This window comes from Pelodiscus sinensis, chromosome 19 (assembly GCF_049634645.1).
Source record: "Pelodiscus sinensis isolate JC-2024 chromosome 19, ASM4963464v1, whole genome shotgun sequence".
Taxonomy (NCBI): Eukaryota; Metazoa; Chordata; order Testudines; family Trionychidae; genus Pelodiscus; species Pelodiscus sinensis.
In genome coordinates, this window is record NC_134729.1 from 14,313,575 (window position 1) to 14,335,051 (window position 21,477).

General features: G+C 47.6%; 1 protein-coding gene across 4 annotated transcripts in view; it reads left to right on the top strand.

Annotated features, from left to right (window-relative positions):
- The window catches only part of GMIP (GEM interacting protein), a 61,889-nt gene that overhangs the window by 18,430 nt on the left and 21,982 nt on the right, over nucleotides 1–21,477 (top strand). For 3 of the 4 annotated variants that reach the window (XM_075902463.1, XM_006130253.4, XM_075902464.1), the window contains exons 3-14: nucleotides 286–361; nucleotides 3,612–3,663; nucleotides 5,990–6,115; nucleotides 10,697–10,761; nucleotides 13,153–13,263; nucleotides 14,280–14,360; nucleotides 14,907–15,095; nucleotides 15,853–15,990; nucleotides 17,563–17,753; nucleotides 19,366–19,490; nucleotides 20,799–20,882; nucleotides 21,048–21,146. In XM_075902463.1, the coding sequence (XP_075758578.1) occupies nucleotides 296–361; nucleotides 3,612–3,663; nucleotides 5,990–6,115; nucleotides 10,697–10,761; nucleotides 13,153–13,263; nucleotides 14,280–14,360; nucleotides 14,907–15,095; nucleotides 15,853–15,990; nucleotides 17,563–17,753; nucleotides 19,366–19,490; nucleotides 20,799–20,882; nucleotides 21,048–21,146 (1,327 nt within the window). In that variant the 5' untranslated portion in view covers nucleotides 286–295. Of the gene's footprint in view, nucleotides 1–285; nucleotides 362–3,611; nucleotides 3,664–5,989; nucleotides 6,116–10,696; nucleotides 10,762–13,087; nucleotides 13,264–14,279; nucleotides 14,361–14,906; nucleotides 15,096–15,852; nucleotides 15,991–17,562; nucleotides 17,754–19,365; nucleotides 19,491–20,798; nucleotides 20,883–21,047; nucleotides 21,147–21,477 lie in introns of those variants that run through there. The other variant, XM_075902465.1, reaches the window with a different exon arrangement.

Sequence of the window (21,477 nt, forward strand, 5' to 3'; positions counted from 1 at the left end):
GTGCCCTACACTCATGGCAGGACCAAGCACCATTTAGATCATCCTTTACAGCAGTGTGTCTAACATGCTCTTAAATACCTCCAGTGATGGAGATTCCATAACCTCCCTAGGCAATGTATTCCAGAGCTTTACCACCCTGACAGTTAGGAAGTTTTTCCTAATAACAAACCTAAACTTCTCTTGCTGCAATTTAAGCTCATTGCTTCTTATGCTATAGTCCTGCATTTTGCAGCTTCCAATATAGCTTTAAGTTTGCATTATTTAATCAGCGTATTTACTTTACAGGACAGCTGACATGTTCATTGGTGACTCAGAGAGCACTGACACCACAGACCTGACCCCAGAGAGCAAGGTGCTCCTAGTAAGTCCTAAGAGAGAACTCTTTTCAATAGAGATATGATTGAGTAGCATTTGTTCTAGCAAGGGAAACTAAGTTGTTTTGGTTAGGGTTCTTACCACAGGAGAGAAAGAGAGATGCTAGGTGCACAGATACAGTGGTCATAAGAACCTGTACAAAATAGAAAATGAAAGAGTTAGCATGGCTAACTTTACTTTGGTGGCTAAAGAAGAGACATTACAGGCAGTCCCTGGGTTACGTACAAGATAGGGACTGTAGGTTTGTTCTTAAGTTGAATCTGTATGTAAGTCAGAACTGGCGTCAGCCGCTGCTGAAACTGATCAGTTTCAACCGCGGCTGAATCTGGACGCCAGTTCTGACTTACCGTATTTTCCGGCGTATAGGGCGACTGGGCGTATAAGACGACCCCCTATCTTTTTAATTAAAAGATAGGGTTTCATCTTATACCCCAGCGCCCCTCCGCCTCCTTTGCTCCCGGTGTCCCTGGTCTGCTGGAGATGGTCCCCAGCAGACCAGAGGCACCGGGAGCAAAGCCGCCAGGAGCGCCTGGGCTGCCCCCCCCCCCCCCCGCCGGAGCCCCTCCGCGGCTTTGAAAGCCTCGGGGGAAGCCGGCGGCGGGGCATCCCAGGCACGCATGGGCTGCCCCCCCTCCGGAGCCCCTCCGCGGCTTTGAAAGCCTCGGGGGAAGCCGGCGGCGGGGCATCCCAGGCGCGCATGGGCTGCCCCCCCGCCGGAGCCCCTCCGCGCCGCCGCGGAGGGGCTCCGGAGGGGGGGCAGCCCATGCGCGCCTGGGATGCCCCGCCGCCGGCTTCCCCCGAGGCTTTCAAAGCCGCGGAGGGGCTCCGGAGGGGGGGCAGCCCATGCGCGCCTGGGATGCCCCGCCGCCGGCTTCCCCCGAGGCTTTCAAAGCCGCGGAGGGGCTCCGGAGGGGGGGCAGCCCATGCGCGCCTGGGATTCCCCCTCGCCGGCTTCCCCCGAGGCTTTCAAAGCCGCGGAGGGGCTCCGGCGGCGGGGCATCCGGCGTACAAGACGACCCCCGATTTTTGGGGGATGTTTTTTAACTTCAGAGGTCGTCTTGTACGCCGGAATATACGGTACATACAGATTCAACTTAAGAAACCCAGGCGTCCCCAAGTCAGCTGCTGCTGAAACTGATCAGCGGCTGATTCCAGGAAGCCTGGGGCAGAGCAAGAGCTTGGAGCTGCGGGTGTGCTCCAAGGCTTTGCTCCCCGTCTCCCTGCAGACCAGGGAGACGGGGAGCAAAGCCGCGGAGCACGCCCGCAGCGGGACAGCCCGGGCGCGCTTGAGCTGTCCCCCTGAGGGCGTGCTCCGCAGCTTTGCTCCCCGTCTCCCTGGTCTGCAGGGAGACGGGGAGCAAAGCTGCGGGGCATGCCCGCAGCGGGACAGCCCGGGCGCACTTGAGCTGTCCCCCTGCGGGCGTGCTCCGCTGCTTTGTTCCCCATCTCCCTGGTCTGCAGGGAGACGGAGAGCAAAGCCTTGGAGCACACCCGCAGCGGGACAGCCCAGGTGCGCCGCGGCTGTCCCACTGCGGGCGTGCTCCGAGGCTTTGCTCCCCATCTCCCTGGTCTGCTGGTTGGGAGATGGGGAGCAAAGCCGCGGAGCATGCTCGCAGGGGGACAGCTCAAGTGCGCCCGGGCTGTCCCGCTGCGGGCGTGCTCCAAGGCTTTGCTCCCCGTCTCCCTGCAGACCAGGGAGACGGGGAGCAGCTTTTCTCGCCCCGGAGGATGTGGGCGGCGGATCGCGGCGCATCTGGGCGTCCCGCCGCTCCCGTCCTCCGGGGCAAGAAAAGCCCTGTTCATAACTGCGGATCCGACATAAGTCGGATCCGCGTAACTCGGGGACTGCCTGTACTTCATGACATTTTCAGATGCATGCCGTTTGGAGTCATTCTTGCCAACTCAGGAGAAGTAATTTTCTCTATGGTAAGAATCAGTAGGTAAAGTAGGGCAGAGGTCTCAAATGCAAACATTTATGGCCCAAGCACTTCCCCAATCTAGCCTGCAAAATATTTTAAATATTTAAAATTAAAAGTTATTAAATCAGGCATGTGTGGCTGAGGTGTGCTGGGACTCACTCATGGATACGGCTTCCAGAAGCATTCAGGCCCCCAGCAGCCACATAGTCCAGCTTTCAGAGGATGCCACTTGATCTGGGAAACCTCTGCCATGATGTGAACTGCTCTAGTCAGGGAGCTGCCCAAGCTGAAGTGGTTCTGCAGCCAGCGGAATGGAGATGTTGGGTTTGACTTTCAGTTACCCCAGGCCAGGATTCTGGCATGAAGACATGGATGTTAGTGGGGAGGGGGAGGCAGGATCCCAATGCGAGGGTATGGATGTTGGGGGGGGGGCATCCCAGCCCAAGGACATGGGGGTGTCAGGGCGCGGACTCAGTTTCAGGTCTTTTGTAGGATCCTGGTTTCTGTCTGGGCTCCTGGACATAGTGGAAGACACTAGCAACTTGCATGTACTGAATTGCCAACCCCAAGCGTTCAAAATGCATGAATCAGCCTCCATCTGAACCCCTAAAAAAAGAGAATAGCTTCTTGGAACCACAGCTAAAATACAGTTGGGGATCTTTTTATTTGGAATTTAGTGCTTGAGGCCTTTGGCTGAGCTTGGGACAGGGTCTCTCGCTTTTCTCCACAAACCATGAGACCTAAAGTCTGCCTTTAGAAAAAATAAGGCAGGGATTCTCTTCCAATATCATGCACCAACAAACAAGAATACTAAGTCCGAGCGATCACAATTGATAATGGTGCATGCGGCATCAGGTAGCAAAGTTCCCAGCTCTGGCTTAATTCTAATAAGGGGCTGGGGTTTTCCAAGAAAATAAAAAGCCCCAATTATCAGGAGGCTTGTGATCAAATCAGGAGAGTTGGAATCACTGATATCCAGTCAGTTTCACAAAATGAATGAATAGTTTCACAGCTTACACCTATGGATGGAATGGCTATGCCCACCAGGCCATAGGGACATGTCGGCAGCGGCATGGAGCTAACAGCTGCACTCATGTCATGATTTTAGGCTTTTCTCCAGAGTCAAGAGGGCTAGAAGCTTATTTGTCCCTCACATTTCTGTAAGTTGTGGAGTTTTATATTATGCCACTAGCTTCTGTCAAGTTTTGGGACATCTTCCGCACTACATTCAACTTCCCAGGAACAAAGACTCCAAGACCAGCTCTTGGTAAATTCCTCTAAACATCTGGATACTATTTTTCCTCTTTTTTCCCATAGGTGGAGGAAAGCAAAAGCAATTTGGAGGAGTATATGCAGACAAACATCACAGGTAACTTAAGAGAAGCAAACTAAAATATAGAGATGACTCAAGAATAGTTGATCCATTTCTGTCATTGGTACTTGTACTCCATCTATAGGTTGGACCTCTCTAGTCCAGCATACTCTGGCCCAGCAACATCCATGGTCCGGCCTAATTTTAGTTAGTCAGTTGTCCTCTCATCGTGGATGAGGCTACGTTTCCCATAATTCCATAAAGTTTATTGCAGCCCCCAGTCCTGGTTCTCAGTGTTCTGTGCTGTTATTTAGCCCTAGTTTACCCCTAAATGTCTTCTAAGAGACCAGCAAGCTGTGGAAGTACTGGTAATGATGCTAAGCGTAAGTATGTTTTTTATGCTTTGACTACTTGTGCCTATGCAGTAAAATTGTTTAATAACACTAACGCTTTGTTAGTGATAAGCCGTGGTTAGGTGTAGGCTCATACAGAATCTATCAGTACAGTCATACATTATTAAGCAGTACTCCAAGTGCTTTTCTATTTATTTGCCTCAGTGAAACAAAAATAAAGAGGTCCTTTCACTACAATATTGACCTCATGGTTTGGCAAATTCTCTGGTTTGGTGCCAGTCAGGTCCTGAGGGTGCCAGACTAGAGCAGTTCAACCTGTAGTCACAAGAATGTACAGTTCAGATGTCACATGGTTGCCATTAGCTTATATGGCCATGGCAGATTCCAGTAGCGATCACTATAATCATATCTGTCTTGTGGGGGTCAGCTCAGTATTCACACTGCCCCATGTCATGGGGGGTTCTTCTTACCACCAGCATGGCACCTCCTCTTGGCCACTCTAGGGACTAGCTTTGCAAGGCTGACACTCCTTCCTGCACTTGCATGCCATCTCTTCAGCCTCTCCCACTGGTCTGCAGCCGCTCTTGCTCCAGCAATTACCCCTTCATGACTCAGTTCTCCAGCCTGTACTTTTCAGGCTTCTGTAACAAAGTCCCTTCTCATTGGCTGTCTCAGTTCAGTGTGGGCACCCTGGTGCCACTCCATCAATGTCTGATAGGGGAACCACCAGGCCCGCCCTTTTCTCTGGGTTCCAGCTCAGACCCTCTAATCAGCACCTAGGGTCTGTTCCCTCCTAGACCTTACTACCTGTCCCTGAACCTTCTCCCACCTTCCCTCTGACTTTGTCAGTCTCTTGACAGTCTACTCCCAAGAAGTAACTGTGGGCTGCTCGTCTTTTAGAGACCACTCTCTTCCTTCCTCCTCGGACGGGCTCCTCCACTCAATGAGGAAATTACTTAGCTGCCTGATTCCACTCAGAGGCAGCCTGTTCGGTTAATTAGCCCCATTCTCTCTCTATGTTAACCTTTCAGAGCAAACACGGGGTGCACACGCTCCTCTGAGCAGTGTTCCCTGTAAGCCATGCACTTATGTAGCTGCTATGAGGAGATTCCAATTCTGCCCAGCTGATTAACAGAGCACCCACAGTAACTAGGTTTGTGTTACTGCTGGTGGTGCACATCCATACATGCCTTAGGGCACACAGGAGGCCTAACAGACTTGCTGGGCCCCTGGACAAGGTGGAAGGGGGACCTGGTTTGGTACTCCTAGAAGGGATGGGACCTGGGGCAGCCATCCCTCAGTGCTGCCCCTCCCCACACACGCACACACACACACCCAGAAACCTTCAGAACTGCCCAGAGCATGAGGCTCCTGCAGTGATTTAAAGGGCCTGGCCAGTCTTGGAAGGAAAAACTCTGCATGTTCATGTGAATGGAAAAGATTAGTGGAACATTGCCTCTGAGCTCTGTTTACATGTTTTCACCTGTTATCCCACTATCAGCCACTTTCTTATACTGACTTTGACTTCCGAGCACCAAGACACTAATTCACTGCATTACTAGAGCTATCTGCCAATTTTAGTACAATAAATATTTGCCCAATAATTAAAATCAATTACAGTATTTGAAATGCTGCTGTTGCTCACTTTTCATTGACCTGTCAGTTCTGTGTTTTCATCATAAAGTCCCACGTAAAACTACATTTCCCTTCATGAGACCCTTCCATTGAAGAAAGGCCATTTTCTAAATTGTGTGATGGCTGCTTTTGGCTTGATGTTCTTTCAGAATTGCTGATTTCAGTGCTGAGAATCTGTCTCAGCATCCTCAGAAGTGGACAGGGAACATAACTGCAATTCACCACTCTTGGCATCACTACACAATGGGCTCTGGCCTCTAATTCACAAAAAATAATTTCATAAAAATTCAATTTTAAAAGCATTTTATTGGGGACCTAATGCAGCAAAATTGCCTAAAACTCATATTGCCTCTGCCTGTCTTCTGAAGCCCTTGTGAATCTGAATTTTTTTTCAGTTGAAGAGGCTGATGAGATGCTGATAAAATGTGAAGGTGGTGTTGATGCAGCCCTGGAATATGCCAAAATGTGGTGTAAATATATCAAAGAACTGCTGAACTGGATTGACAAACGCCTGAATTATGGTGAGTCCTGTTAATGGAATCCATAATCTTTCCTCTGATTCCATTTATGCTACCAAATTCTCTCAGTGTAGAAGAGTGAAATAGGACCAGCTTTAAGACTCCGTACACACAGAGCTTGGTATTTCTCTGTAGAGCCAGCTGGAGGGTTACTGCAAGCAGTAGTGGATTTATAAAAGCTAACAAGGAGTTGGTTAAGTGGTTGCTTTTCTAGCTTGGGTCTAAACTAGAGTTTAAAATGCAGACTCATATTCTTTACAGACAAGGCCAGGCTACAAGTTTTTCTCATACCCCATCACCTCAATTGATTTATACCCAGCAAAATTAATTATACAGCATACAGAGACAATTAAAAAAGAGACAGAGATCCCACAGACAAGCAATAGGAAACTGAGGACCATAATTATAGAATGAGGATTTCCCAGCCCCAGCCATTGATATGTAGTTTTTGCCAAATAAGATGCTGTTAAACTAAGTTTTCTTTACCCTTCCTGAGTTCTGTTTCTTTATCTGGTGATATTGGTTGCCATTCGGACATTATACACAGTGCTTTTTTTGTGATGGTACTGCCTGGTATGCAGTACCGGCACCTCCAGTCAGAGCTCAACAACTTTTCCCCTGGAGTACTGGCACCTTCTTTTGTTTAAAAAAAAAAAAAAAAAAGTACTGATTATACATCTAAAGCTGCTGGTGATGGTGTAGAAAGCATTTTAAGAAATTGAAGAATGTTAAGCTCTTAAGCAGAGCCATGCAGCAGCATGTCAGTGCAAGCAGGTTAGCTGCATGGTGGGTGGCTGCAAGAGCAGGAGCTGTGCAGTGCGGCTGTTTAAAAAGATTTAAGATTTGATCCTGTGCTCCTTGAGCTCAATAGGAAAGCTCCCATTGGCTTCAGTAGATCAAGATCTGGGCCTAAATGACTTTCCCAAGGTCATTCAGTCTGTGTCAGAGCCAGGAATTGCTTTTAGGTTTGTAGTCCTCAACTAGGGCTTTAACCAAGATTGTCCCCTTTCTGAATTGGGCCCTGAATCCCCAAGTTTACATCCCCTTCAATGTGATGTGCATCTTGTGCTGAGCAGAATTGCCTGCTATTCATTGCAAATTCTTCCATGCTAGCGGCTTCTTCAGTGGAGGCGGGGAAGAAAGGTCCTTTACATACTGGAGGCGTCTTTGGTGGGGAGGGAAAGAGGAGGTCTTTTGTGGGCTGAAATCTAGGAAATTGAATAAATGAAAACAATTCTCAGCAGATGTTAAGATTGTAAATTGAGGCCCCAGCTGTCCCTACTGGGACAGCCATGCCCCGGCCCCAGCCCCAGGAGCAGCCACACTGCACAGCCCCTGCTCCAGCAGCCGCCCACCATGCAGCCCACCTCAGGAGCATCTGGGGCGGCTATCACATGGCCCTGGCCCCAGCTCTAGCCCTGGGGAATAGGAGATAGCAGAGAGCTGCCTGGCTGAGCCCCCGGTACCCACTAACCCCACCTCTATCACACCACCACCAGCGGCTAACCTGCTTGCACTGGCATGCTGCTGCATAGCTCTGCTTAAGAGCTTAACATTCTTCAATTTCTTAAAATGCTTTCTGCATGCCCATGCAAGCATGCAGCCAAGAGGGAATTTAGGCTTCTGAAAAAGGCCTTATCCTCACACTGCTCCCTAGCATCCCCAGTTCCAACATATATAATTCACTTTAAAAAAAGTTTAATATCATAAACTACAAAAAAGATTCCAAAGCCTTTTCAAAAGGCTATGTATCTGACTGAAAATAGTTCTTAGACCAAGACTCCTGGGTAGTGTTTGAAACCCATACATTGGAACAATAGGACTAGTGATAGGTGCAAGTGAAATGAATTAAAGTTATATTACTGGGAAGGCAGGGCAGGGTTTCAGTTCTACACTTGCATAAATGGAGAAGTAAAGCACAGCCAGGCTGCAAGAGCAGTGCTGCAGAAGAGAACACTTGTAACTTTTCCTTACTCTGAAGAAAGAAGTATGATCTGCCACCTCCACAGGTGGCAGTTTTTTCCAATTCTCTAATTTTCTGGTGAAGGGCAGTACCCCAGTGTGGTCATTTATTCTACCATTTATAAGGCCAGTGGGTAAAGCTGATGCCTGGGGAGGCAAGCTCCCCATCTTGTGGCCCCACCTATCCTGTACCCCGATCAATCCCAATCCCTGTCTGCATCCCACTGTCTCCCTTCTCTCTTTGCTCCTCCTTGCTGCTCACCCCCTTCCAGCCAATCCCTGAACCCAAATGTAGCAAATGGCATTTGTAAAAACGAGTCTTCTACAATTTCTTTCTAAAGAAAATGGAGCATGTTTTCCACTGCAGGCCAGATTGTGAAGACTGCTCATGTAGAAGATACCTAATTAAAAGCACTAAATTTGGGAATAAAAAATGTCTCAGATTTTTGTTTATATACCCTGAAGTTTGTCAGAGATTTCTTTGTAGTACGGGCAAGTCAGCTGTCCTGCTGAATACAACATTAAATACTATGGAACGCATGATGCAGCTCTTCTCTGATTTTCTTAATCAGTATTTCTAAGCTGATGTTTTAAATGTGTTCTTAAGCCTTAATAAAGTAGTCATTCCAGATTAATACATATTTAACGCACTGAAACAAAGACATGGTTTTAAATAAATCAGACAAGCAGGTTAGTGTATTCACAACAATGTTCATTGCTTTTAGAAAAAGGGAACACTAAGTTATTCTGTGTGTGATCGCCATAAGAATAGACATATTTATAAATTTCAGAGGTTAGTCTGTTTCAGCAAAAACAACTAGGAGTCCTGAGGCACCTTAAAGACTAACGCATTTATTTGAGCATACTCTTTCGTGGGAAGGAGCCCTCTTGGTCAGATGCATGAAGTGGAAACTTCAGATATATACTCCAAACCCTTTTCAGCACAGGAAGGAGGGAGGGAGAAAAAAGGGCCCTGGTGGCTGGGGTATGAGGGCTAGGGAGAGAGAAAAGGCCCCTGGCAGCCAGAGGAGGATCAGGGGAGAGAAAACACCTTTGGCAGCCATGGGATTGCTGTGGGGAGAGAAAATGCTCCTGGTGGCCAGGGGGTCAGCTGGGGGCAGAGAAAACACTCCTGGTGGCTAGGGAGGACTGGAGGGAGAGAAAATGCCCCTGGTAGCCAGGGAGGCTGCAGTGAGAAAAAATGCCTGTGCCGGATGGGACCTCCTAGCCCAGTGGCTCCCAAACTTTTTGGCATCACGCCAAAAATAGCAGCGAAAAATAGCAGCAAAACTCGTTGAGCAGATGGACAGACCAGGCTCTTTCTTGGGGGGGGGGGAGGGACTTGACAGGGGGGACTGGGTCACCTCATGCCCCCCCAGAAATTTCTTTATGCCCCCCAGGGGGGCGTGTCCCCCAGTTTGAGAACCCATGTCCTAGCCTGAGCCCCTCCTTACCCCTACTCTCACTCTCACTGCACACCCTCCCCACATCCCCAAGGCCCTGCCCTAAGTCCTGTCTGAAGATCCATGCATTTAAGCCTAAAGATGAATACTCCGAGGCTGTCTACACAATGAGTTTTCTTGGCAAAAAATATGCTAATGAGGGCCTCATTTGAATGAGTCACAATCTCATTTGCATATTTTCTGCCGATCCCTTTTTTTGCTGGGGTTTTTGCGCAAAAACATGCAGTGTGGATGTTTCCTTTTTGAGCAAAAACCTCTTTTCCTGCAAGATCATTATTCCTCAAAAAAGGAGGTTTACCGAGCCCTCATCATTAGCATATTTTTTGCTGAGAAAACTCGTAGTGTGGACATAGCCAGACTGTGTATCTAAAATCTATGCAAGGATTTTTATAATCTTCAGCAACAAACTAATGTAATATTTAAAGGAATTTCATACTAAGGTCCTATATGGCTGTGTCTAGACTGCATCCCTTTTCCGTAAAAGGGATGCAAATGAGACACATCGCAATTGCAAATGAAGCGGGGATTTAAATCCCCCCCCCCTCCCCCCGCTTCAGTTGCAGAAACATGGCTGCCGCTTTTTTCCAGCTCGGAGCTTTGCCGGAAAAAAGCACCAGTCTAGACAGGGATCTTTCGGAAAATAAAGCCAGAAAAAAATCAGTTGGGGCCACACACAAATGAGAAGCAAAAAGAGAGAGAGAGAGAGAGAGAGACTCATCTCACTCACACTCAACTTTGGGCCACCTCATTGACCTGACCTCCAAGTGAGGAGAAAAAAAGCTCTCCCCGATGTGGCTCCCCTCTGAGAAGCAGAAAGAGAGACACCGTACATTCCCAGGGGCTGTAGGTTTCCCCATCCCTACTCAAGATAGCGATTCTTATTAAAGGTATAGACCCTAGTGTTAATTAAAAAATAGTTTAAATAGATTGAGCTACATTGGGACTAGTTTATAAGTTACTGTGGACTATTGACACAGTAGAAAATTGCTGCAGGAATCATGCTTAAAGTTGCCCCCATCCACCAAATTCTGAAATGGTGCCTCTGCCTAGTTTAGAATGACGCTCATTCACAACACCTAGCTGAGCAACACCTCTGTTCTTGGGAGCCAACCCCCTGCCACTATAGATCAAGAAACTAACCTGTTCTTCCCTTTTGCAGAAATAGAGTTTGCCAAAAGCATTGTGAAGATAGCAGAATCAGGCCGATATGCCATTAACCAACAGGTATAATTTCTTTGGGATTTTCCTTCTTGGATTGCTTTCACTGTAAAGAAGGCCTATTGTGACACTGTGTATACATCACTCACAGAGCCACATCAGCTCTGTTTTGAAGCATGCTGAGGCCTGTAGCACATGATTTCTATTTTGTTAAAAGTACAAATGCTGCAAAGTTCAGTCATTTCCTGCATAGAGGTCTGAGCAAGGGCGTTAGGTAGGAGGCGGGCAATAAGATGGTGGCGGTTTGCCATGGCTAGTCCCTGTGGCCCACCACCACTTTATGTGTCTGCGCCTCCACAGATATAGATATTTGCAGCTCCTGTTGTCTACAGAGCACTGTTTCTGCTCAATGGGAGCTGCGGGAAGCGACACCAACCAGAACACTGCTTCCCACAGCTCCCATGAGCTGAAAACTGCGATCTTCGGTCAATGGGAGCTGGAAATGGCTGTACCTGTGGAGGAGTAGGTAAGTACAGCAGCGGTGGAAATCCAGGAGCTAAACCTGTTGACTCATGTCCAGCCCATCAGCTGTTTGTTGTCCGCCACTGGCATTAGGGATGTTCCAAATGCTGACATAGCATAAGAACATGGGACTTGCCAGACTGGATCAGACCCATTATCCATCTAGTCCAGTATCCTGTCTCTGCTAGTAGCCAGCACCAGAAGCCTCAGAAGAAAGTGCAAGAAACTCCACACTAGGAAGCTAATTTGGCAGCTATATGGTAATCTGCTTCCTATAAGATTTCATCCTAACTCCTACTAGTTAGAGAGTAGGGATGTAAGCGACTAGATCCTCAATTAGTCACTCCCTCCTTGGTACCTCTATCACAGGCAGCAAGGGGGGAAGCAGGAGCCAGTGCTGGGGGGAGCCATCTTAAAAGCCAGTTCCCCCAAGCACTGTCTTTGGGGGGGGGAGGGAAGAGGCAGGGGGGTAGCGGGAACCAGGAATCGGCTGATTCCGAGCTCACACCCAGTCCCAGATACTGCACTTCTGCTTTTAAAACGTATTAAGAGCCTGCCACTCTTAATGCATTCAAAAGGTTGGTGTGCTGCGGGGAGACCTGGTGCAAGCCAGGAATCAGCTATCGTGGCTTGTGGCAGGTCCCTTCCCTCCCACCCCTCGCTGAGCTTCTACCGGCTCTTAATACATTTAAAAGGCAGAAGCGCAACAGGGTTAGCTCCTGGGGCCAGGAGCTGATCCTGCTGCAGCTCCCCTGATTATCAACTAATTGACTAGTCGATGGAAATTCCATCAACTAGTCAATTAGTTGATTAAACATCCCTATTAGAGATTAGGGATGTTAAAATGCAGTTAATTGACTAGTTGAGTAGTTGATGGAATTTCGGTTAATTGTCTAGTCATGGGGTTCTCAAACTTGTGATATCGCGACCCCCCTCTCAGTTGCTCGCAACCTCCCTCTCCACTGCTGCAACCACCCTCTCAGTTGTTCACGCCCCCCTTTAAATTGCTCGGGACCCACAGTTTGAGAAACGCTGGACTAATGGATAGGCACTTACGCATCCCTGACCCTAGTTCCACGTGGCATTTCAGCAGAACCTGGGATCAGCTGGGGACTCTTCATCTGACTCCGGGTTCTGGGAAAATGCCGCACGGAGCCTGGGACCAGCTGGGGAGTCCCCCGGCTGACCTCGGATGCCACAGCTGCCCCTTTGAAACGTGCGGAGAAGGCATTTCAAAGGGGCAGCTGCTGCATAGCTGATCCCCGGCTCAGCTGTGCGGCGCTGCCCCTTTGAAACGGTGCTTGGAAGCATGGCTGAAATACTATAGGGAGCTACTCCGTAACATCCCAATTAGAGATTAGTTTAAATCCTGAAGAAAGAGGTTTTATATCCCTTCCAAAACTTCTTTCTAGCATTAACTGTCATAGTTGATAATACCCACAATGCTGGGGCAATTCCTTTTCTCTTCCATATAGTTATAAAGGGAACCAGGGCTGAGGACAGAAATGCCAAGCCCCTGAGAGAGGGGATGGGAGGACTAGCTCTGCTCTAGCCACCCCACGCAGCCAGGGGGTCCAGCAGCAATTTTAAAGGACTCTGAGCTCTGGGTGCTGTCATGACTGTAGTTGTAGTGGCAGCAGCCAGAAGCTCCAGGCTCTTTTAAATCACTGGGCCCCAGTGCAGCTATCCTCTTTGACTCCTCCCCAGTGGCTCTGAAGGGAATAAAGATTGTTCTAACAGACAAAAGGGTGCATTTGTAACAAGTGAAAGAAGCAGAAATAAAAATTTCTTTTGCTGCTCCTTTGTGATGAACAGTGGAGGTTTGCTATAGCTGTAAGCAACATGGACAACCATTTCTATTCCTAAAAAGCAAAAGCTCTTTCACCTGGAAAAGCTGTGGTGACTACCTGGTATGTACACTCCCTGCCTCTCCAGGTCTGCATGCCACTCCAGCTACTCTACAGTTTGGTCCTGGAACATGACATCAAGGTTGGGAGTTCAGAGATGGAGACCGCAGGGGCTTTGCAGCTGAGAGAATATTACCAGGTACTGTGTCTCCTGCTCAGGGCAGACAGTCTAAGCTCACTGGTGCTCAAGGGCCCACTGATCTTGTGGGAACTAGATGCTCTGATCTGACCCAAGAAACAGGAAGGAAGTTCACATTCAGCTTTGGGGAAAGGGAAGTTACTTCCCAGCAGGGCAGCATCTGGGGAGCTTTGGTTTCTGATCTCACAGCATTGGCTGCCAGAGCTGGTGGTAACCTTACACTGTCTCTCTCTTTACCTTCCCATGACTACTATCCATATGGTATCTCAGCTGTCTCAGCTCAACAGTGACAGTGAGAGAGCCTCAGCTTGTCTCTCGCGGCTAGGTGGACTCTGCAGTGCCTTCTTGCTAGAGAACTGCAGGCATTTGCACTGGAGTGACTGGAAGGCAACAAATCCAGGACCTATTCACAGTCCCTTTCCAGAGCTGAACTTCATGGCAGCCCAGCCCACGCATTATTCCATGCATCCAGGATGGCCAGACCTTGGCAAGGGGGATCACACACTCCATAGCTTGGTGCTTCACTCTGCAGGGTCCCAGGCACATCTGTGTGTAGTAGCTCACTGAGAGAGAAACGGGCTAGGAGGGTCTGTCCCTACTCCACTATTCCTCTCTCTGGTGTGCATGTGCAAGGGGGAGAGAGAGACCCACCCACAGTCTGGAACTAGTTTGAGCTTTAGGCTGCAGTGGCAGTTAGAGTGTGTCTGCACTGCAGCTGGCCTGGGCTCACTGACTCGAGTTTGGGGGGCTCGGGCTTGGGCTGTTTCATCTCAGTGCAGATGTCCAGGCTCAGGCTGGGTCCCAGCCAGAACATCTGTCACAATTAAACAGCCCCACAGTCCAAGGTCTGGAAGCTCAAGTCAAGTGGCGTAGGCCAGCCATGGGTGTCTACTTCAAGTGTGACTTCCTATCTCACATAGGCCAGAGGGCTCTGGAGTGCCTGCATCAAACTCTGCAGCTTGTGACTACGCTAGCATGTAGGTCAGTGGCTTTCACTTGTACCTGTTCCCTTGCAGCCACTTGCAGCCAAGAGGAATGAAATTGAGAAGTGGCGGAAAGAATTCAAAGAGCAATGGCTAAAGGAACTGAAAAGAATGGTAAGAGCCTGAGAGAGAGCAAAGCCAGTGACAGTTGCAGGCCCAGAACATTGAGAACATGGGCCCTTTAAGAGCCTGTAGGGAGAAATGCTGCCAGCAGCCTTACCAGGATCTCTTCATCCTGCTCTACTGTGCTGCCAGGTGGCAGGGTCCCAGAGCTGGAGCTGCAGCCTGAGCCCTACAATTAAACATCCCCTTAATCTGAGCCCCATGATCCTGCCAGCCACAGCTGTCTAACTGCAGGCTAGCCAGACTCACATGCTCTGAAGCCCAGTGGCAAGCGTCATTAATATGTAAATAGCTGGAGGTGTACAATGAGAATGGTGCTGCATCAGAGCTGCATTATCAGGAGGGGTGAGCACAGGGCTAGGGGTCAGGCAATGCTAATTTCTAGCCCTACTCCTTGGGTTTGTAAGTGATGTTTGCATAGAGTCCACTCTACAGTCTGACTCCTGGCTATCAAGAGCCTTAGGGTAAGTGACACTAGGCACCCAGGAACCAGATGCTTTTATGATTTGTGATCCCACCCTCCTTCTCTGCTTCCAGAATGATTCCCTGTCATCCTTGCGCAAATCCCGCCTGCATTACATACAGCGCTGTGAGGAGCTGGAGAAAGCAAAGCTGCTGAGCGCCAAGGCGGAGGATGAGTACCAGAGCACAGCAGCAACCCACACTGGCAGTGCCAACAAGCAGCTGGAGAAACGGCGCCGCTCACGTGAGGAGGCACAACTGAAGGTGAGGGGCTTGTATCACAGAGCCTGCTGTCTCATACTGGGGAACAAACACAACACACTTAGAAGGCACTTGCAATGTTGGGTACTAAGTAAAATATCGTGAGGCTATTGGGTTCATCCTTTGCTGCTGGGCTGTATTGTTAAGCAGGGCTTGGACTTGAGTTTTCAGCCTTTCATCATTCTGGATACCCTTTGCTTGTTCCCATTTTGGGGATCTACAAAGGCAACTGAGTCCAGAAGAGTTTGTGACCCCGAAGAAGCTTATTTCTCATGTAAAGAGGGACATTCAGTGCTCGGTAGAGACCCGGCAAGCTGAACAGCTAGTGTTACTACTGAATGTGCCGCAGAGGAATGCAGAAAGCTCCAGTGGCACAGATGGGTCTTGAAGTCACTAGCCTGTTAATTAGAGATGACAAACAGTTTTTGAATCCAAAGTTTTATTTTGTCTAAAAATAGCCTTTTTTCCCAAAAAACAAACTTTTTCATGAAAAATTGTTTGCTATTGCTGAATTTTTTAATTTTTTTGAAAATATTTTCCTATCTTATGATTGTTTTCAACAAAAATATTGAAAATCAGCACTGAGATTTAATATAAATGCTTCATAAACAACCCTGTAGCTCCATCTCACTCATCTCCCGTTGTGTTCTGCATTATCTCATGTCACCTCCACTTGTGGCTGCACTGTGGTCTCTGGCCCATCATTCCCAGGGTTCCTGACCTGTCATTGCTTCTTCATTCTTTATTTTGCTATACCCAGGTTCAGGAAACCGAAGCTTCTTACAAGATGTGCATCAATGATACCAACTTTCGTCGGCAGGAGTTGGAGAAGGTGCGGGAGAGGATTATCTCCCACATCCGGAAACTCATTTATCAAGGGGATGAGGTGCTGAAACGGGTGCGTATGACACTGCTCTGCCACTTGCCACAGGCATAGGAAGTCATCAGTCAGGACAAGCGACGAGGAGTCCTGTGGCACCTTATAGACTAACTGAAGTGTAGGAGCATAAGCTTTCGTGGGCAAAGACCCACTTCGTCAGATGCATGACATGCATCTGACGAAGTGGGTCTTTGCCCACGAAAGCTTATGCTCCTACACTTCAGTTAGTCTATAAGGTGCCACAGGACTCCTCGTCGCTTTTGCAGATTCAGACTAACACGGCTACCCCTCTGATACTTGATCAGTCAGGACAGGTCATCTGGTCCTTCTCTACTTTGCAGATGATAACCCTTCAAATGGTGGTTTGAGAGCATTATCAGAACTGAGTTCATACCTTTTCATGCTGACTTTGCAAGGATCCGTGGTTTCATACATAGCAGTAGTGACCACAGACCTCCTGCATCATCAGAGGAGTCTGTGGGACAAGGCTGAATCTGGTGACAGATGATGGAGACAAAAACAGAAACTAGAGAGCAGGCTCATCCTGTATCTAGTGGGTGAAGCCCTCTCTTGGCTTGCCCAGAGAAGCCCTCACCAGCTTCACCATGATTGTGACTAAAATAGGGATGTTAAGTTGCAATGAATTTGCTAATTGAGTAGTTGATGGAATTTCCATCAACTAATCTATTAGTTGATGGGAGAGTGTACGCTACCCCTGCTGTGGCTGTGCAGTTTAATGTAGTAGGAGCTGGGCGCGCAGTCATCCCGGATCCTACTACATTAAAAATGCAGAGCCACAGCAGGGTTAGCTCCTGGGACTAGGCAGTCCTCGCTTGTGCCACCCCCAGGAGCCAACCCTGCTGCGGCTCTGTATTTTAAATGTAGTAAGAGCCCTAGTGGGCTCTTGCTATATTTAAAAGGCAGAGCTGCAGCCATCCGGAAGCTGACGTGAGCTGGGTCCACTTAGTCTTGGCTTGCATGAGCCCCGGAAGCTACCCCCACTGCACCTCTGAATTTTAAATGTAGTAAGAGTCCATTGCGGCCAGAGTAGCTTCGAGGGCTAGAGCAGTCCCGGCTTGCCCCGGCTCGGGGACCACTGCGGCTCTGCCTCCCCTGCCCATCCTCCACAAGGCAGAGACGGTGCTGGGGGTGGAAAATGGCTTTTAGGCCAGCTCCCCCCAACACCGGTCCTGCTTCCCTTCCTCCCCATTGCTGCCTCTGACACAGAGGCAGCCAAGCAGGGGAAAGAGTAGTCAACTCGACTACCCAATAAGCATTGGTTTATCAGGAAGTCGTCTACTCCCTTACATCCTTAGTCTAAAATACAGTCCCAACAGCAGCTGTCAATGGGGAAGGGGCCTGTGTTTTGACTGGCTTATATGAAGACTTATTTAAATTAAGTTCAGTTCTTTGTGTAATTTAATTAATAAAGTGAAACTAAAAGGCTAGGCAGATGTATCAATAAGTACAAAAGTGTGAGTAACTTCAGGGGCTGTGCAGGAGCCTTGCTCACAATCTGAACTGAGTACACCAGGGAAGAGAGGGTCACTTGGGCCAAAGGTGTTTCATGCTTTTTGGGATTCCCATAAGGTCACCTTGAGGATGTTCAAGTTGCAGCAGAACCAGACGGAGAAGATTCCAGAGGGGTACGAGAACATGACTGAGTACTGCAAGCCCTACAAAGTGGGTGAGAAGTACCTGGAATTCATTCAGAAGCTGAAAAAGAAAGAGATCCCCATGGAGGTGTTTGAATTTGAAGCATTTATTCCTGCAGGGAGGAGGTAAAAAATGCAGAACCAGAGCTGGTGGCTCCATGGCTTGAAATGTATAATATGCTGACTAAAAAGACTCGTTTAGAACATTTTAGGCTGTAAAGTCACTTGTGATACTTCAGGGTTATTAATAATAATAAGATTTTAACAAGTACCACAAGCCAGAATGCAGAAGGCTGTATTCTTCCCTTGAGGGCTCTACATGGCTTCCACTAACATAAGCAGAGAACAAACCCCAATGGATTACTTGGTTTCCTTGTGATGGTCAATAAGTCTTAGAGCCCACAGTAGGATGATTTGGCCCAGCTGTGTACCCCAAGTCATTTCTCTCACTTTTGTAATGAATTGATCCTCACTATCTCAGATGTAGGATGTTTGATTTCCAAACTACCTATCTCTATGTATTTCCTGTAGAAAAAAATGAGGGAAATTATATTAAATTTAGTTATATTGAAATTAATAGGAAACATGTTTATTACAAACATAAGGAAGTACTTCTTCACACAATGCACAGTCAGCTATGGAACTCATTGCCAGGGGATATTGTGGAGGCCAAAAGTATAACTAGATTCAAAACAGAGTAAGGTATGTGCATGGAGGCTAGATCCATCAATAGTTATTAGCTTAGATTGTCAGAGATGCAACCCCATGCTCTCGTGTCCCTAAACTTTTGATTGTTAGAAGCAGGTCCTGGACAACAGTGGATAGATCACTCAGTAATTGCCTTGTTCTGTTCATTCTCTCATAAGCCTCTCTGCGAGGATATTTGGCTAATCATGTAGTTGATACAATTTGTGTTGACTACATGATTAGTCAATAAAGGGAGCCACTCTGCAGAACCTCAGCAGTGATACCTCCTAGAGCCATCATGAGCCGGGACTGAGCAGACCCAACTTGTGCCAACTCTGGACCACTGTGGCTCTACATTTTAACTGTAGTAAGATACTCCAGGCTCTTACTACATTTAAAGTGCAGAGCCACAGCACAGGTGGTTTCTGGAGCCGGAGCTCCGGCCACCCCCCATCTTCCCTCCCCCCACTTCTGATAGAGGCAGCAGGGTAAAGGGTCAGGCAGCACTGGGGGCTGGACGGGACCAGCTTTTAAGCCAGTTTTTCCCCTTCTTGACTACCCGATAAGCTTAGCCTTACTGGGTAGTTGAGTACACAACTAATCGCTTACATCCCTACCTCTAAGAAGACAGGATACTGGTCTAGATGGACAATTGCTCTGACCCAGTGTGGCCATTCTGATGGCCTTAGTATTAACTGTCAATCTGGTGTTCTTTTGCTCTAGGTGTCTTTGAAAAATCCAGCCTACCTATAAAACTACCTATAAAATCCCAAATGCAAGGATCTGGTCATCTCATATGTCTCTAACGCCATACGTACCTCTATGGTGCAATATTTGTTGTATTATTTTATTGCTAACTAATGAAAGCCATTTTAAAAAATTAAAACACAAAATACCCCCTGCTTGTTCATTTCATTTGAAGCATAGTTGTGGTTATGTTGGTCCCAGCCTTTTTTTGTATAGCTCAAAAGTTTGCCTCTTTCACAATCAGAAGTTGGTCTAGTAAAAGAAATTCCCTCAGCTACCTTGTTTCTCTGTATTTCATTCTTAGGTCTCCTCCTAGTGGCAGAAAAAAGAATGCTGTGCAATATTCCTGCATCTCGTCCTTTGCAACCGATCAGAGCAGCTTCACTGAAGATGCATCAGGAAAGCAGTTTTCCACAAACAGTGAACAAAGTAGGTTTCTTTAAAAAATAAACTTTGTTCACTGCTGCTTGAGTCACGTGTGTATAGCCAAGAAGAGCAAGGACCAGTTAGCCTATAACTTCTGGAGTTGGAGCCCAGGGCTCACTCCAGGCTGGGACTGTGTGGTTTGGCTGCTGCAATTTTATAGAAAGAGATTTAGGTTCATGAAAATATGATCCCTGATTGAATCAGAAAATTGTACTTTTATGTCACAAAGTATCCAGTTTTATTCACTCCCCGCCCACATGCATGTTAGACACCAGGTGTATTCCAAAAAAAAATCTCAACGTGAATGTCATTCCGAGTGTAATCAGGAGATGCTGTCCTGGACAAGGCAGGTGCCCGACTGTCACACTGAATGTAATCTTTTTGCACAGTTCATAAACCTTACAGCATTTTAATAAAGGTACAGACCTGCTGTTTCATGGCCTATGTACCTTGGAAGCTCATGTCCATGTGGTGTGTGACCTGAAATGGAGATTCTGTTCTGTGAAAACATTATGGATTTTCTGGCAATTTGGGGGTTGGGAACATCCTGTTTGCTATCAGACCCCTTTATTGTAGTATGGCTTTTATAACTCCATTTTTGATGTCATGCCTGGCTATATCTCTATGCAAACCGCCTTAGAGTGGGCTGGGATAGGCAGTGTCATCAATAGTTATTGCATTTATTTATTTTAAAATATTTTTATCCCGCTTCTCTATTTAAAATATTCAAGGCAGCTTACAAAATTTTAGAACATAACATAAAAATCAAAATAGTAGAATAAACGAAAAGACGCCAAGAGAGGGCATAAAATCTACTAAAACACACCAAGAGGAGGGGCAACACCTTCCTCCCACACACTCAGACTCAAGTCTTCTCTTGGCATTCCTTCAGTCCAGCCCCCGAGTGGTACAGTGTGTTCTCAAGTGTTACATTCTTCTCCCCTAAATCATCAGGTTTCATTGCAGGTTTAACACCCCATTTCAACCTCTTACAATTTCTCTCAAGGACATTTTGGAAACAATCTCACTATGGTAGGAAATAATTGTCCTTAACCATTTTCCGGCACAAGAGGACATTTCCTAACGGTCTTTAAAAAGCAAAATGCCTCCAGATTACTCTTTGGATTATCAGGCTCTCGTCCTGCCTGTGTTTCTATTTTAAAAGATATTAGCAGGAAGATCTGTTGTTCTGAGGCACTGTCAGGAAGGGCAAAGACCCTGGCAGATATGGACGGGGTCATTTAGCGACTGCTGTTGAGAACTGAGTCAGTGTATTGAGATGATCTGTCTACTCTCCTTTGCCTTTTACAGGTGCAAACAAATCCTACAGTGACACAGAGAGCCTGGGTGGGAGCTGGGAATCCCGGTCCCTGGACTCTCCCACCTCCAGTCCAGGTGAGAAGAATGGCACCTTCTGCCTACTATTCATACCAACAAAAAGCATCGATGGAAATTAAATGTTGATTTGGAGCTTTTTTGTACTTTATAGAAAACATAAACACGTAAGTAAATTACATCTTGTATTTTGTAAAATGTAAAACCTTTCCTCCTTGTCTTCAGGGCACCAGTCTAGGAAGTTGCTAAAAGCTTCATCCACAGGCACCATGTCCTCGTCCGATGATTTTGAAGAGAGAGATTCTTCTCAAACATATGAAAATGGTGAGCAATAAAAAAACCCTCAATGACTGATAAATAAAACAGTAGGAGGCTGTCCTGCACCCCTAATGCTTAAGCTTCTGCAGAGGTGACAAACTCAGGCCCGGGGGCTGGGTCAGGCCCACCAAGCATTTCTCTCCAGCCCACACAGCTGATTAGCAGAGGTGCATACTTACAGCTGGCAGCCTGTGTTCAGCTCTCCCTCCCGACCTTGCTTCATCCTGTAGCAGAGCTTCTCCCAGGATTCTTCTGCTAGCTGTGCAAACCTGGGGATGGAGGGGAGGGGGGAGTGCTGAAGTCAGGGTGTTCCCTTGCCCCTATGCCCCATCTCCTA